We start from the raw sequence: 19,103 nt of genomic DNA, 5'->3' as shown, positions 1-19,103 counted from the left end.
TCTTATGTTCTACAAAAGAGTATGAGAGATCATCTTCTATTATCATCATAGATATCATGTCATTTAACACATTTTGATCAATTATTCTACTCCTTATTTTCCTAGGATGATCAAGAACTAGTTTCTCAACATCAGAATTCGCGTAATTTTATGTGGTGAATTAAAGTTGAAGTTCCTTTGGGACTCCCACCACCCACAAGGTATTTCTTACAATACTTGCATTTAGCCCTCATTTTCCCATCAGGATGTTTAATAGGTTTGTCAAAATAACTCCACACAGAAGATGAAAGATTCCTACACCTTTTAACAGGCATTTTAGACTCACCAAGTTCATCTTCTTCATTAGCTGAAATGTTATTCTGGTCTACATCATATTAACCTCAAAACTTTCATCTAACAAATTCTCAAAAGATTCCATAGCACAATAATTAAAGCTGAAATTATTAAACCAAAATTTTCTTATTGTGTTGAAATAATTAAAATCATATAAGTGAAATAATTAAAGTTGAAATATTTTGACAAGCTAAAATAATTAACCACAATTCAATAATTAAACTCTTCACTATGATTTAATATTGAGAGAAAATATTATTGTTAGGAACTTGCTTCTATGATACTTGAAAAGGTAAGAGGAGATAACACTATTTTACAGAGTATTACAAGGTCTGGCAAGAAAGATTTTATACTCATAAAAGAAAGGTTTGGTAAGCATAACTACAAGTATTTTATTTACTACTACACCTTTGATTCGATTCATATGTGCCAAATCTGAGTTCATTAGCACATTAATATTAACTATAAGTATTAGCACATGAAAGTCACTATTACTAATTTCAATTATAGGATGATTCATTATGATTGAAACTTGTTTATTTAATGTGTTACTTTTTAGGATTTAACATAAATCAGTAATAAAAAAAATTTATTCCTCCTCCATGATGAATTTTAATTCAAACAAATAATACAAATGATTTATTTCCTACTCTAATTCCAGTATCCTATTTCTTCACACCCTAAGTAAATAGAGAAATTAAGAAAAAAAAAAGTTTAATGGATTTACCTATTGGCAAACAGAGCGTGCAACAAGAACCACTATTACGAAGAACATGAGACAAGAAGAATGATTAGAATGTAAAAGAGGAATGTGCAGCGGTGGCACGATGGAGAATCAAAGATCACTACAAAGTAGGTAGAATGCGTAGGCAAAACCTATGCGATGGCACGCTAGTAATGCAATAGTGTCATAAGGGTCCTGCGGTGGAGTCGTAAAAGTTGCCAACCACAACCTAGGGAGTACGAGAAGGCAGGAGTGAAGTCGTGAGGGCAATACAGGAAGAAACAAATATTATGAAGGGGAAACACAAAACACATGCAAGGCAGCAAGGATGAAGGGAATAATGAAGGAATTAATTATGAATTAGGTTTTTAGGTGTTTACATTGAAACGAGTAGTCTGCGAGCTTCACAGATTAAATTCACAAAGTCTACGGACTTAACAAGCTAGACCTAAAAAGTTCCTATGACTATATGGATTAAAAAAAATGGGCCTATTATCCGTGAAGTCCACGGACTTACAGACCGGTCCGCGGACTCAAGTCGATATACCCACCCCTATTAGGGAGTACACCCAATAGTCATATATAATGACAAATCCATACTTTTTACCTCTCGAACTAAGAGTTTTGGTTGGACCAAATAAATTCATTTGTAATAGTTCTAAAGGTCGAGAAGTGGAAACAATCTTTTTAGATTTGAATTTTTTTTTAATTTGTTTACCCTTCTAAAAGGTTAATAGAGAAGATGAGTTTTTCAAGAAATCTTAGGCAATCCTCTTACTAAACATTTCTTGTTTATTTTAGATATATGTTTTAAATTTATGTGACCAAGCTTTTTATGTGAAATGCATCTTCCATATTCTCTAGAAACTAAACATGTAATCTTTGAGGTTTTCCCATATCATCTTGATTAATCTTATAGAGATTATTCTTTATATAAGTAGTAAAAAGTACAAACTCATCATTTTATTTGATTATGCATAAGTCTTTGTTAAAAGATACATTATATCTATTGTCATAAAATTGACTTATGCTAAGAAGATTATATTTTAATTTAATCCTTCAACATATAGCTCAATTTTAACAATAGATATGGAGTTCTTACCAATCTTACCTATACCTCTAATATTTCCTTTACCACTACCTTCGAATAAGACTATTCCTTGATGAGGTTGAAAGTCTAGAAATGTAGACCTTTCTCTCGTCATGTGTTATGAGCAACCATTGTCCAAGTACCAGTGTGAATCTTTCATTTTTCCCAAGGATATCTACAATAAAAATGACTCGAGACTTTGGTTCCCAAATGTTTTTGGGTCCTTTTTTGTTAGTACCCTTAACCTTAGACTTTCTTTTCTACTTCTTGTTAACATACATCTGCTAGAGTGATGATTATGTTTACCATAGATATTGCAAAAAATAGTTTTAGGTTTAGAGAATGATGTTTCTAATTTCTTATTCTCAAATTTGAGACCACTTTTTTTAGAAGGTAATCTTTTATGCTTTAATAGCATATTCAACTTTAAAAAAAAATCCATATACAAACTTAGAAAGATCCTTCTTAAATTGTAGGTTTTTATCTTGTAATGTTTTAACCTTAGATGATTCATTGCTTGTAGTTTTACATTTGAGAATTAGAATCTTTTTGGTAGTGTCTAACAGGTCATTCTTGAAATTTTCATTTTCTACTAATAAATTTGTATTTTTTATAAACAATTTTTATACTCATGAGTGATCATGTGAGAGTTTTCTAAAAGAGTCTTGTAAGACATTTCCTATTCATCAAAACTTTCAGAAGAACTAGAAGTTAAAGTAAAACTCTACCTCTATCCCCTTGTTTCGTCTGTATCTACCATAAGATATATGTTCCTTTTAATTGTCTGAATGCTATTATTGTCCAGATTCTCTTATGTGGCCATCAAAATTTTCTTGGCTTTCTTCTTATTGGTCCATCATTTTCTAAGTGTAGCACATTTAGCCTTTGCTAGGCTTCTTACACTCAGTAGATGACTTCCTTGTTGTCTTCTTTGATAGGTTTCTAGAACCTAACTTTCTTTTTATGGAAGTTTCTTAGTATTCTCTTCTTTTTCAACATGTTCTTGAAATTCTTGGACATGAGAGATATCTCATCATTTGAGTCCTTAGAACTTTCCTCTGAGCTTAGATTCCACCATCAAAGATTAGTTGTTGTACAACAAATCAAACCAAATTAGTAGTAATTTGATATTTATTTTATTATTTATGTACATTAATTTATATAGATTCTTTAGATATTGAGAAAAACATATGTTAGAAAATGAACTCAAAATTAATATGCAAACTTTTTTATCCTTTTTCTCCTTTTTTCCTATTTTCTTTAATTTTATTTTAATTTTTTGACGAGCTGGCCTATCGGCCTACCAACTCACCCTTAGAAAGGGCGAGAAAGAGTCTAGCTTGTTTTCATTTTGTATGTCGACCCAAACTGACTCGTTTTTGGCGAGCCAACAAGGGTTAAGTCTAAATGAGCCAAACTACACCATTTTGGTATCCCTAGTCTAACTTCTAAACCATAGAATGAACAAGTAAGATCAACAACATCTGTTAAAATCTTACAACAAAATAATTGATCATGAGTTTAAATACAATTGAAGAAAACATGTCAAATAAAAATTAACACTTTTAAGAGAGCTCTAATCTTTCAACAACTTAAATGTTTCAAACTAATTAAATTTACAATGAACATTTTACGATAAAGTATAACCAGATAACAAAGACCATCTTATATGTTACTAAAGTTTATATATCTTTATGATACAATATTCTCAATGTACTCTCTTGAGTAAATTTCATAAACATACTAAATAATAAATAGAAATCATTAAAAATAAAAGTCCCGATGCATATTATATTTTTTTATCTATAAAAATTAAACTTAATATTAAATTAATTATAATAATTCACGCATATATACAGTGCTCTACCAATTAAATGAAATACTTAAATTCTCTTTATAGAAGTGCATTATATAATTTTACCTAATACAAGAAAATATATTAAAAAAAATGCGTTCAACAAAACATAATATACAAATAGCGGAGGATAAGGATCAAATGAATTATAGAAGCTTTATTTATTATTTCTCATGACTCTTTGTCTTCCGATGCTCGTGAAACAATTTCTTTTAACATTTTTGTTTTTTAAAATTATTTGATGAAATCACATGTTATTTTCATGCAATAATCATATTAATGCAATCGGCATAGAGTTTTATCGAATAATATAAAAGAGTATTATAGAAACATATAGAAGCCTGTCTCTATAGCATTTCTTTGAATATTTATATATAAAATCATCCTATATAGTTGTCCATTTGTGCATGTTAGATAATAGTTCAGTCATAAAAAAAAAATTATATATCATTCTTTTAATTTATTATGCCGATTGATTCGTGCTACTAAAGGGTTGATGTAATAGAATACCTAGCCCCAGGTTGGCTTTAAAAGATTTTATAATTAAAAGTAATTACATTAAAAAAATATATATATGCAAGGGCAAGTTCTGAAAATAAAAAAATTTACATGATATAAACTTTTTATCAAAATCTATTGCTTTTAGTTTATAAGAAAATATTAAAGAGAGGTTTGATACACCAAAAATTGTTACTGTAAGAGAATTTGTAGTTAAAAATGTTTTTTTTTTCAAGATTATTTTGTTATTTAAAAAAAGACAAAAGCTAGCGTACATAACTCTATCAAATTATCACGGTATGCAAGTTTCATATTTATCGTTGGATTAACAAATTTAAGATCGGACGTGTGAAATTGAGAGCAGAGCAGCAAATATGACTAGTATGTTACACATGCTCATATATTATGAAATAAAAGAAACTTAAAATTTACAAATAGATATATTTTATGTGGAATATTTTTTTTTTCTTCTTCTCTCCTCATTTGTTTTAAAGTAAACTATATTATCCTCTCATAATGTATCATATTGTCTTTTGTTGTTATGTTAAAATATATAATATATATAATTTATTTAATTTAACGTTATTAACGTAAATTATATTTCTTTCTTTCAAGAGATGTAAGAGATGTAAGCACTATATTATTCTTTCTTTAATGAGTTAAAATACAAAGAAATTACACTTTTAGTCCTTAAAATTATATTAAAATATATCTCTTTTTATCATTATTATAAGATAAAATTTAGAAAGAAAATTATAATTTTTTTATGAAACACTTTATAATTTCTATTAAGCATTAATTTTATCCCCTTATTATTTATATTTATTTTAAAAAGAAATAGATACACTAAAAGTCTTTTTCTCTCTAATCTATAATTTATACCCATAATCTATAATAAAGATGAAGATAATACCATTTTTTGGTTTTCATTTTTTAAAGACATATTTATCTATCTACAATTATCTTTAATTGTTTTATTTTACAAAAAATTTAGACAATTTTCTTTAAATAAAATCATGTTAATGTGCAAATACAAAAAAATTAAATCGAATCAACTTTTTTTGTATTGGAACCGTTGATACGTGTATTAAGTATTAAAAATGTGTCTATTCTCTTTTATATTTATATTTTGTATTTTATTAAAATAAAATATATAGAGACAAATTGTTTTGATTTTACTAGTATAGATTTCGGAAGCATAACTTCTTTTTAATTTCTACTTTTTTATTTTTTACCACTAGCTACTTCTATATCTATTTTAAATAATTTAATATTCAAATACAAATTAGTGATCACTATTATGTAACTTCTACTTTTATTTTATTTATTTACTAAATATATAGAGACATGAAAGTGTATCCTTTTCATTATATATATATATATATATATATATATATATATATATATATATATATATATATATATATATATATATATATATATAAGATAAAACTATAAAAATAAAAAATAAAGATAGTGAGTAATAAAATAGTTATAAAGAGAATAATGGTTTTAAAAAAAGTGAAAATAAAAAAATATACAATTAGTATAAATGAGAAAGAAAAAAAAGAGACATTATGCGTCTCTACATAAAATATATTTATACATGCATTTTAAATTTATTTTATTTCATAATCTGAGTATGTGTAACATACTAATTCTGTCCTCTACTCTCAATTTTGCATGTCCAATCTTGAATTGATTAATCCAACGGTAATTATGAAACTTAAGCACTGTGCGTGACATATAGAATTTCCAACGCAATAAGCCTCTTTCTTAAAAATAAAAATAAAAATAAAAAATACCATTCTTAAAATCATTGTTTTTAGGGTAGTAAAATGGGTCAGTTATGCGTAAAACGAAAACGCACTACCTGTCTTGTCTCACTTTGTATAAGGACAGATCGAGGGTCTGGCCGGTTAGTCTAAAGAAAAAAAAAATTAAATATATATATAGGGGTTATATAAAGTTATTAAGCGGTGTAACACTTAATAAAAGTTATACCGGTGTTATTATAACCCTCTCATATATATATATAAGAGGAGTTATAATTACACTTGTATAATTTTTACCAAGTATTACACTGCTTAATAATTCTATATTAATTGTGAATTTTGTAAATCCAACTGTTAGATTGAAAATTTATATCACTTTATACGTATATATCAAATTTTGTTAAAATTAAATAACAACTTAGTAGCAAGTTAGTGATCAATCTTCCCCAACCCATCATTTGGCCTAGCAGGTGAATAGGTTAGGCGGGACAAGCTAGTTAGACAATCGAGTTAAAATATCTTAGCCAAATTATTAATTTTTTTATGGATTAGTAGCTTGTTTTGTCACTCATAATTATTTGAAAATGGCTTTTATAGTCATAAAAGTATCACATTACATTTATTTATAATTCTTGAATAATATTTATAAATATTTCTAGAAATATTTATATTTAATCAAACAAAAATTTTAATCTAATAAAAATTATGATTTCAAATTTATGATTTTCATAAATCTTAATTTTCGTACATGAAATTTATTTTTCTGTGCTAACGCCTCCTAAAATTAATTGTATATACATGTTGGCACGGATGCCCGTAGGAGAGAGTGGGGGCATGTGCCCCCACTACCATTTTTCAACACATATTTTTTTATCCAAAAAATAATATATTTTTAAAAATAAAAATTATATTTTAATTAAAGAAACATATATATTTAAATTATCATATTATAAAATACAAGTTTGAAAGAGTTGTTCATTTATTTCATATTTATTAAAATTTCGAAGGAAATTACTTCTCATATATGATAAAAGATTAATTTGTAAAAGTTTAATTTTTGATAAAAATAGAATTTGTAATATATATATATATATATATTTACCTTTTGTGCTTTTTATTTATGTATACATTGATTAAAAAAATTAAAATAGTAAAGATTGTAAGATTCTATACGTTGATTAAAAAAATCAAAATGGAAAAGATTGGTATTTATATTCTATTTAAATTTTTTATTATAAAATATGTTTGAAATAAATTATTATCTAAAATATTATATTAGATATTAAAAATATGTTTATATTATAAATAAATTAAACTTAATTTTTATACAACTTAAAATATTTATTTTTATATTTTTATTAGTATTAAATTATTATAAAGTATATTTTTAGAATTGTAGTTCTAACCAAATATTTAAAAAATGTCTATGATAGATAAATAAGTCATATTTAGGACATGTATTTTAAAAAAAGTTAGGTTCAAATCTACTAAATTATAATATAACATAGTCTGACTTAACTTATTTCATCTTTAATCGTAAGCATAGTTCTAAAAGTTTGTAAAAAATAATTATGATATATACTTATACTTTTAAAAGTTATATGTAAAATTTTTAACATTATAAATATATAAATAATTATTGCCCCCACTATCTAAAATTTCTAGATCCGTCACTGATGTTGTTACTTCCCTTAAAATATTTCAGGCATATTATTTAATTTTAAATGTATTTTAAAAATAACAATGAACAAATGACCCAATTTATCATTCAGCAGCCACTTTGAATCAGAATGGTTATTGACAAGATGAAAACCATGATGACAGCTTCTGAAAGAGAAAGATATAAATCATTTATGTTAATTCCATTTTATGTCTACTTGAAACTTATTGCTCCATAATATGGTTTTCTGGAAGCTTTACGTTGTTGCATTTTCGTCAATTCTGAAACTTTTGTTGGCTACTGCTCTTGGGGCATTCCTTGCACAAGATCGATTGAATATACTCAAAGAAAATGCCAGGAAGCACATCAATGCTGTAAGTATCATTGCTTTGGGTCTTCTTAAATAATCTCCAAATATTAAATTCCATACTCTAAACATGGTTACAAATTTAGTTATTAGTAGCAACATTTCCCTTTTTCAACAAATCAATAAATTATTATGCAAGAAAATAGGTGAAATATCTCATGTAACAAAACAATCTAAAAAGAAATTCAAGGTAAGAATATATATATATATATATATATATATATATATATATATATATCAGATATAATTAAAATGAACACGATATTTATATATAAAAGAATTTCTTTAGTTCAGCATTTGATTATGAATTTTTTAGAAATTTTCAATTAGTCTCTAAATTAAAAAATATATATATATATATACTTAAATCATTTATCAAAATTTTATTTACAAATCATGAAATTTTACAAAATATTCTTTATACACATAAATGATGATACAAAATAATCATCTAATATGTTTGTCTAAGTATGTGAATACTAAAAATATTTTGTAAAATTTCACAAATTGTAAATAAATTGCTAATTCCCTAAGAACTAAATTATAAAAATTAAAAGGATGAAGGATTTGATTACAATTTTAAGAAGTTCATGACCAAATGATGTATTGAGAAAAAAAAGTAAAAAAGAACTTTATTATTATTATTATTATTATTATTATATATTATATTATATTATATTATATTATATTATATTATATTATATTATATTATATTATATTATATTATATTATATTATATTATATTATATTATATTATATTATACGTGTATTAATTTCTCTATAAAAAATAATGTTTAATGCTATAAATTTATATATGCACATGTTCCCTCTAATGGTATTTAGATGAAAGAAAAAAAATTAAAAAGAGAAAATTAGAAGAGAAAAAAATAGTTGAAAAGAAAATAATAAAAATAAATAAAAGTTTATATAAAGAAAAAGTTTTTTATTTTATTTTAATCCTAGTTGCTTACAAATTTAGGGATAACAGAAGAAAATATACTTAATTTCTATGTTTTGCATAAGCAGATTTTTTTAAACTATCAATTAGAAATTAATGTTGGTATATGACTTTTAAGCTAATTAGTGTGAAAGTAAACAAATTCATCATGATACTTTATGATTGAATAACAGTATAAAAATCATTTACCTGGTAGTGGATAAATTATTTTCTCATACTTTTATGTTCCTAGAATTTTTTTTTTAATGTTACTAAAGAGTTTTTATTAACATGGCAAAACCGAATAATATAACTTATTGTTATATTGCTGTACTTCTTGCCCCCTAAAGAATAAAATTAATGAGTAGATAAGGAATACATAGGACATTACCTTGGTAACTAATTTACAACACAACATACCTCTTCCTTTTTGTTTTTGTTTTGTACAGATGGTATATTTTGTCTTCACCCCAGCTCTTATTTATAGCAGCATGTCTAATACCATAACCTTAAAGAGCGTGGTTATGCTGTAAGTTATAAATTTCTCACTATTCACTGCATTTTCATTCCATGTCTTGTTTTGACATTTTTCACCATTTGATTGGTTTATAAGACATGCTTGATTTCTTGAATCATGTAGGTGGTTCATGCCGTTGAGTATTCTTGTAACATATATTGCTGGCACTGTTCTTGGATGGTTACTTATTAAAGCAATTAGAGTTCCTCATCATCTGCATGGCCTTGTGTTGGGGTGTTGTGCTGCAGGCAAGTTTATTTAAGATTTGAAGTTATTTTCTTCAAGGATCTTGTCAAGATACAATCATGGTTACTTGATAATGTTGGAGTAACTTTTAATTTTAATGGTGCACGTGAAATCTAAAATCTTGACCGTATAATAATAGAGTGAACAATGTATGCACTATTCATTAACGGGGTACATGGTTTTTAGACTGTCATGTTATCACATATTTATATATGATAAATTTATTAACTTTTACATGATTTTTAGACTCTCATCTGATCACATAATGATATATGATAAATTTGTTAATTTTTTATAATAATAATTTTAAAAATTATATCAATGATGATTTCTAATTGATTAATGATATAAAATTTCTTCCACATTGATGCACACAAATTAAATTCATCAACATAATAGGTAGTTCAGATTATATTTAATTATAATAAATCTAACATGACTAAAATTAACCAATCTCATCTTTTTTTGCTTAGACAGTTAATATATATGAGTGTATAAGAAATGTTGACTACACTCTGTCTAACACTTTCCAACAATATTTTTTTTACGATCGGTTGAAAATTATAAATTTTGGTGCGTCCTACCATTGAACAAGGAGAGAGACTCATTAAATGAGATACAAGATCAACAAAAATTGTGATTTTCACAGAATTTTGACCATTTGGTGTTTGATATTTGTAGGAAATCTGGCCAGTTTGCCACTGATTGTAGTTCCAGCTATCTGTAAGGAACAAAATAACCCTTTTGGAGATGAGGCTGTTTGCAATAGAAATGGACTGGCATATGCTTCTCTGTCAATGGCTGTATGACACTTGAAAGATTTGGAATTTAACTACTTGAAAATGGAGTTGGGGTTAGAGAATTAATCAAAATAAAAAAAAATTCACTTTGTTCCTGGTTTTTCAGGTAGGATACACTTATGCTTGGTCTATTACATTCAACATTGTCCGTATATATTCACCAAAGATCTCCAATGCAGTCAAAGTTGATGAATCCACTGTAACTCCAATATCTGCAAAAGGAACTGATCCAGAAAACCTTTTAAAATGCTCTGATGGAGCATTGGTCATGGCTGAGGATATAGCAAAGCCTAATGGTGGCATGGATCAACCTGAAATTGAATGTAAAGTTGTTGATGGGCAAGCCCAGGTGGTTGTCTTTTCTAATAAAGTTTACTATTCAGTTAGTCCATATAGTTCTCTCTATTTTAAGTTTTAGTCCCAATATGAGAAGAATTGTAAGCTATTGTCCCTGCACATGCATAAAAGTTAAGTTTTGGTCCTAACACTAATACTAGCTGTATATAAGCATGTTTGAATATAAGTTTAGAAGAACTTTTTAAGAGTTTTTCTATTTAAAAATACTCTTTATTTTATATAGAGAAATTCTCAAAAACTCTCCTACAGTATCCAAAGAGTCTCTATAACCACTTCAAAATCTTTGTAGTGATGATAAACCACTACAAAGACCATGTAGAGAGACTAAAACTTAATTTACTCTTATAGGGACTATAACTTAAAATGAGAATAAGAACAACTATAGGACCAAGTGAATAGTTTAAACTTTAGGTTAATATTTTTGTATTGCATGAAATTGTGTCCTCTTACAATTTAACCAATGGTGTCTCAAATATTGGAATGCATTAAAACCTTTTTGCTGTGACCCCAGTAACATCCATCTCTAACTTATATCAGCAAAAGATGCTAGTTTCTAATTTACTGAGAACTGATATTGTTTGGCTCAGAATTGAATTGTATGGAATAAAAAAGAGAGATTGACAGTTTAGGCATAACCGGTTTGTTCAATTGCGAGAAAAGTGAAAGGGATACTAGGATTGAAATGCAATATAGCATGACTTAATATCCTAAAGATTCGATAGAAGTTATGTCCTACATTTTTTACAGGTACCAGTAAAGCTGAAGATTATGAAAAAGTTGAAAATATTAGCCGACAAAATCAACAACATGAAGATTCTAATTGCACCTTCGACGATAGCAGTGGTAAGTCCATAATTCTCCTATTAGTGACGAACATGTTTTTTTTTAAGGCATTCATTTGAAGGTGATTGTATATAAAAAAGTATGGGATGAGGTATATTAGTTACAAATCTTTCAAGTGTCATACAGCCATTGACAGAGAAGCATATGCCAGTCCATTTCTATTGCAAACAGCCTCATCTCCAAAAGGACTGAACCAAATTAAATTTGATATGTCTGAGTCAGTGTCAGTTAGACCAATACCTCCTATTTTCTAGTCTTAGACTCTGAGTATCTAGAAATCACTTTGGACCCTAAACTCCCAACACAAATTTTTTCCAGTACACAAAATTTGAACTCAAGATCTTTCTTAACGAGAATCAAGCTCTTTGCCACTTGAATCAATAGGTTTTTGTAGACCAATGCCTCCTTTGGAAAAGCTTTAGCTATTAAATTGTTTAACTTTGATGCTTGATGAGAGCCATTTTTATCTTATGACAATGGAAAAGGGGGAGGATAGCAAGGGCGGAAGTTACTACGTTGAAACATTGTTAAACATTGACACTTCCTTTTACTTCTGTGTCTGCAGATTGTTGGTTTGACAATTGGTGTTGTCCCTCAATTTCGAAAACTACTAGTTGGTGACACTGCTCTTCTCCATGTGGTTCAAGACTCTGTAACCATGCTGGGGTGAGTGATGTCTACCACAAAAAATGATTGTATGGTCAAAGACTAGCACGTGTCCATCATCCGGTCAATCTTCATATGACATGTAGCCAAGTTTTATTAACTTTTTACCATAAATTGATAAACTCGGCTACATGTCACCTTTATATTGGTCAGATCATGGACACATAATAGTCTCATGCCAAAACCAAACAATAATAAGTTATTTGGCTGTACTTTTTATTTTCCCTTCTTCCTGGTTTTCAGGGATGCAAGTGTTCCAGCAATGGTCTTATTGCTTGGGGCAAATCTTGTTACAGGTAATCATTTATAAATCAATAACAAGAAATTTTCAATTTTTTCTTTCATCTCTTGGGTTGAGTTCAATACAGTAGTTACATTGAAAATGAATGTGAGGACATAAATTGGATGCTTTTCAGGTTTAAAAGGATTTGGAAAGCAACTTCCACTTATTGTTGGCATTATTGTGGTTAAATTTATTGCCATGCCAGCAATAGGTATAGCCATTGTCAAAGGTGCAGTTTATTTCAACTTGATCCACCATGATCCACTGTATCAGTTTGTTTTACTCCTTCAATTTGCTCTCCCACCTGCGATAGTCATGAGTAAGATTTTTATGATACTGAAACATTTGTATTAGTAGTTTGCTGTGCATTACTAGTCTCTTATCTTAGATAACTTGTAATGTTAAAGATTTTCGAAAGGAACTGGATGGAAGTGCAAGAGTAATTGCTGGTGATATGATATCACAAAATTTTGAAAGATAACATAGACTAGAGATTCAAAACAAACTTCAATGGTGCCAACAACATCACATGCTCAAAAACGATTGTTCTAATGCAAAGGCATTTAATCTCCACATAGCAGTAATACTTCTTCATTCCTTGACACTAAGTTGTTTCAGAGTCTCCCAGATAATAATTATATTTTTATGGAAGGCTGAAAAATGAAGCTTGGGACTCAATTCATAAGTTGAATGAGTTGTTTAGAAATTGAAGGAGAATGTTAAATGATATATACACATTGAAGAATGATATATACACATATCTATCCAGTGACAGTATGCCTAAACTCAAATTTCACATGAGCAACATCTATCCTTATCAAAATAATGGCATTGTTTATTCTTCACTTAGGGTCTTTAGAGTAAACTTTTTCAAAAACACTTTTACAAAAGAAATATAGGAAGAAAAAATAAAATAAATTTCTTCATAAGTTAAAATTAGTTTACACAGAAGTTAATTTGTAAATGCTCTCTCCTATTAGTTTCTTTAAGATCTTATTTTTAATTGCATAAGCTAATTTTAGTTCATGAAAAAACTTATTTTAATTTTCCTTCTTATTTTTGTCTCCTAGAAATACTTAAGGAGAGATTTATTCAATCAGACCTTAAACCTATTTGCATTTCCAATATGTTTTATTTAGTTCATGTCCGCATGTAAAGGTTTATTTTCAATATGGCAGTCCATAGCATTTAGTTGGAAAAAATGTTAATTTTATGACTGTTCCAGGTACAATTACTCAAATGTTTGGAACTGGTGAGAGTGAATGCTCATCTATCATGTTGGGAACTTATTCATGTGCTACAGTTTTGCTTACTCTCTGGTGCACAGTGTTTATGTGGCTTGTAATATAACTATTTTCTATTGCAAGATGTTTTTTTTGATGATTCACACGTATGATTGTCAAGTGCAACTAAGGAACCAAACATTTGAAGGAAATCTTGCTAAATTAGGACTGGTAGAAGAGGGACAAAGATTTGCACAAAGCAGAGAAGTGTGGAAAGCATACATGTTGTAACTTTATGCTATAATTTGTAGAAGCGTTGTTGCATTAAACATGAAATATAGTGTCATAAGAGATGTATCTACTATCTAATAAGAGGTCTTCCTTATGTGAGTGTGAGAACTGAGAAGAACAAATATTGAGTATTAGATTTTATCTTTAATAATTAAGATTAAAACACACATGCCATGTCAATTTTTTAAAGTACAAAATTTAGATATAGTTCTTAAAATGATTGATGTTGTTTTTCATTAAGAGTTGAAATTTTATATGCAAGTCTTATTAATATATATCTATGTTTATTATCAAGGTGAAACTTTAATTATGATTGAAAAATAGTACCAGCCAGATGTAAAGAACTATAGTTAAGTCTAAAATGCCAAAGTGACTCTTTTTTTTTTTTTTTTGCATGACATTAATGCCTCTTGTGTTATATATTAATTTAATGATCAAAAAACAATGGTATTGGCTGAACATCACTACCAAATTGATAAACAAAATTAGTGAAAGAAATAAAATTTGACATATTTTTATTAAAAAAAAAAAGATGAACTAAAAGTTGATATTTTAAAAATGTGGAGTTATAAAACAAACATTTACAAATTTACACGATAAAAAGATGCTTAATCCAAATTTTATTTGTGAATGTAACATAAGCAGCAGAAACCTTCACGAACATTTATAAAAGCAAACTTCACTTAACCAACAAGAGACTTGTTCATATAACACGTGGCATTTACTCAATGAAAAGAATTATAGAGATTCCTAAAAATATTATGTGTTAAAAAAAATTAATGAGAAACTTTAGAGAAGGCTTTAAAAGGATAAGTGATTAAAAATATTCCTAAACACGTTACAAAGTGTTTAAACATGAAGTGATTCTAATCTGGAAAGTATAAGGGTAAAAGAGGGATCCTTTATTATATGAACATGCTGGACAAGGAAGTATTTCATATATGCATGATCAGATTCTTTGTAGGTTTACTTTGTATTATTATTGGGAAATATTCCGAGTTATCGGAGGACAAGGAAGTTGTTATAGCACTTTTAGGACTTTATTTTTTTTGGGTATGTAATTTTATTTCCTTTATTTTAAAATAGATATATTTAATTTCTTATTTTTATAAATATAAAATTTTAACCTTATCATCAATTTGATATTTGTTAATTATAAAATTTATACATTTCCTAGTAATCTGTCATCACTTTAATAATATGATATTTAGTAACATATATAAATAAAAATAAATAAATAAATAACATAAAAAATCTTTATTTGTATATATTTTTATGAGTGATTGATATTTATTTTATTAATAAAAAATTATTTATATATATATTTTTTAAAATTTTAATTCTTAAATATTATATTACTAAATATTACATCATTTAAATATGACTAAACATTAAAATTTAATTATTAATAATTATCAATTTGACAGAAACATCAAAATTTTGTATTTATTAAATTATATGGGCGTTAAATATCTCTATTTTAAAATAGGAGAATTAATCAAAATTAAAGATTAATGAAAATAAATAAATAAAAATGTAATTTAAATTTTTTTTTCATTAATAAATCTAACTCAGGTTGTGTAGAGAAACGTAGGGGTGAGCATTAAACCGACACCCGAACCGAACCCGAAAAACCCGAAGAAAAATATTGTTTTTGGGTGGGTTCGGGCGGGTTTTATGGGTAAATCGGGTTAAAATTTTGATTTTATACGGGTTATATTGGGCGGGTTCGGTTTTGAATTTTTAAATCCGCTAAAAACCGAACCCAACCGAAAATGAGATAAGTTTAAATTTTTATTATTTTTGTATAACTAAACAACAATGGTTCAAATTTAAAAGTCTTTATTTCAAGTATAATATAGCCATCAATTTGTAACTTATTTTTTTCCTTTTTCTCATAACTTAGATATTTATTTTGTCTTCTCCTTCCTCATTCAACTTCTCAACACACTAGTCCATTTTTAGAGTTATCTTTTTGCTTCTTTCTTTGTCTTTCTTTTCCATCTTCTTATCTCCATTTTGAGTACATTTTGTGTGACTGTGATTTCTTATGGTTTTGTAATCTAACTTTATATTTCTTTTCCATGTAACAACTATGAATTTTGTTATCTTTTATTTTTGCTTCTTTAGTTTGTAAATGTTTCAACTTACACCATCTATTTTCACCTTCATTCTATTTTTATACACTATTTTAAAAATATTTTTTATCGTTTTAAGCTTCACCTTCGTTAAGATAAATTGGTCTACAAAAAAATTCAAACCCGATTATACCCACCCGCTTAAATCCGAATCCGTTTCAACCCGAACCGCCTCAAATCGAAAGCTCAGTCGGTCGGATATGGGTCACATTTTTTCAAAGTCGGTTTACAACGGGTTGGACATTTTTCACCCGAAACCGACCAAACCCACCCGTTGCTCACCTAGAGAAACGTAAGTGTTGTATCTCCCTCAATATTCGTGTTCTATTTTCATGGATATTTTTTTTTTCTCTCTCTCTCTATCTCATGCATGTGTCTACTTTAAGCCACACGCCAGTTCCAAGGCAAGAATCCAACAGAAATAAGAAATAGGAAAAGAAGAATAATAGAAAGAATACCTTACCTTCACCAAACAAACAGATATACTCACTTCCTATGCCCACGTTTTATCATGCAATATATAGATATTAATAGGCCTTGTGCTAGCATTTCTGAATCACATTCACAAACATCATGGGAAATATTTCGAGTTACTTGGGAGGACCAGGTCACATTCTCCTTCATTTTCTGCCTTTTATTGCATGAGAATTCTAGGTTCTTTTTTTATATATATAAAAAAACATTTATTTGGTCTTACATTAATGGATATATTTCACTATAATCTGGCATATCAGGAGCTGAGTTATCATCCCAGGGGATGACTTGGATATCAGGAACACTCTATGATCGATTTATTGATAATCAAATCTATGATCCTGAAGCCTTTCACATTGCCATTCTTGATATCTTCAAGTAAGCATGTTATTTCAATGGAAATTTCAGCCATTACTTGTTTTTCCTTTAGACAAAGAAGTACTATTATTATTAATATAATAGAATCGGTTAGTACAAAATATATAATGGCCTAAAAAATGTTAAGTTTGTACGAAGTGCACATGCAAAATTCAAATCATACAAAAGGAATAGCCATAATTTACATTAGTCTAATACAATAATTATCAGATGTTATCCCACGACCAAACTCAAATTATGGATTTACAGGAGTTGATTTTCAATTTAACCATAATAGTATGAAAATGGAAATTATTTTAATAAAAAATTATTTTAAAAAATCATTTAAAATATTATGGAACATTTCAATTAACTGTAAAATTGGTTCGTTTGGGAAAATGCTTTCCTTTCTCATTCTTGAAGTTGTACCTTTCATTGGAAGAAATGTTTACTGATGGATGAAATGAAACAGTGCATTTTCACATTAGTTTTTGAAAATAAAATATAAAGTAAAAATATAATATCATTTTTATAATTATTTTTAATAACAGACATTTTCTCTAACCAAGAATCCCGCCACTGTACATCTTTTCCATACCTTGAAAGCAGAATTATATACCCCAAAACTCTATTTTATATGAGTTTAATTTTAATACACTATAAGAATTTCCACACTAACCAATCAAAAATCATGGTAGATATGACTTTTTTTTATCCATCAGAATTAGGTAGATATGACTTAAGATATCTATTGTAATATTGAATAATAGTGTAATGTGTGTGTTATTTACTCTTCCAAATATTGCCACATAACATCAGTTTTACTAATAGTTTCTAACAATTTTTTCATAGTGCTATCAACATGGCCTTGCCCGGTAAGCATTATGATGCACCAGCACACCAAGAAATAGAGGTTACTTTACTCTTCTCCCACATATGTTTAATCTACAATACATGCTTCCCTCCATAACTGACATGTTCCTAATAAGCAGGAGTTTTATGATAAATGGAATGAGGATGGTAAAAAAAAGGAAGATTTCACCAAATTTATAATTGAGAATGTGAATCTCAGCAAAGCAGATGAATCTATGATGATCACTGGGATAGTGGCTCCACCGGTTGCCATGGTAGCTAAGAAAACTGGTCAGTCTGTGCCACAGCTAAGTGCTATTAAAGCCATCCCTGATGCTGTCTTTGTTCCAGCAGCTACAATTGCATTTCTCATTGTTGTGAAGCTCTCCAGAAGAATGGCATTCAAGAATATACCATCCTAGCTTTCCCTTTTGATGCACGTGCATTGTTATCAATGTTCCATGTAACTCATGTTATTTCTAATGCAAATAATTGTAAACTTGACATTATTAAACAAAGATGAATTTTAGTGCCTATGGATATCATTTCCTTTTTACTAAGGGATGTGTGATGAAAATCTCACATCGACTACAGAGATATGAATAAAATAATGTATAGAGAAGCAATCCTTGCCTAATGAGTTAGCTTTTTGAAGTTGAGTTAAACTCAAATTCAAATTCTAAAATGATATTTTGGTTTATTATAACTAACGATTGTTGTCATGTCTTTCAAATCCATTATTATCAAATCATTTTCAAATTACCCATAGATGTTCAATCTATGTAATGAAATGTTTATTGAAAAACACACATAGAGA

General features: G+C 27.8%; 2 protein-coding genes across 2 annotated transcripts; both read left to right on the top strand.

The window, feature by feature from the left end:
* Positions 1 to 8,063: 8,063 nt before the first annotated feature.
* LOC109815155 (protein PIN-LIKES 3) lies at positions 8,064 to 14,546 on the top strand. The gene is made up of 10 exons (XM_020379792.3): positions 8,064 to 8,309; positions 9,689 to 9,768; positions 9,880 to 10,004; positions 10,684 to 10,805; positions 10,909 to 11,151; positions 11,907 to 12,002; positions 12,568 to 12,668; positions 12,912 to 12,964; positions 13,085 to 13,270; positions 14,177 to 14,546. Exons 1-10 carry the CDS (start codon positions 8,175 to 8,177, stop codon positions 14,299 to 14,301), a joined length of 1,266 nt encoding a protein of 421 aa, XP_020235381.1. The 5' UTR covers positions 8,064 to 8,174; the 3' UTR covers positions 14,302 to 14,546.
* A 2,507-nt stretch (positions 14,547 to 17,053) lies between these two features.
* On the top strand, positions 17,054 to 18,820 carry LOC109815161 (uncharacterized). The gene is made up of 4 exons (XM_020379801.3): positions 17,054 to 17,210; positions 17,338 to 17,455; positions 18,287 to 18,347; positions 18,427 to 18,820. The coding sequence occupies exons 1-4, from the start codon at positions 17,177 to 17,179 to the stop codon at positions 18,706 to 18,708; spliced, it is 495 nt and encodes a 164-aa protein (XP_020235390.1). The 5' UTR covers positions 17,054 to 17,176; the 3' UTR covers positions 18,709 to 18,820.
* The last annotated feature ends 283 nt before the right edge of the window (positions 18,821 to 19,103 follow it).

Source organism: Cajanus cajan, chromosome 3 (genome assembly GCF_000230855.2).
Source record: "Cajanus cajan strain Asha chromosome 3, NIPB_CcT2T_4, whole genome shotgun sequence".
Classification (NCBI taxonomy): Eukaryota; Viridiplantae; Streptophyta; class Magnoliopsida; order Fabales; family Fabaceae; genus Cajanus; species Cajanus cajan.
Note: the sequence above shows the minus strand (reverse complement) of the source record. Positions and strands in the feature narration are given on the sequence as shown.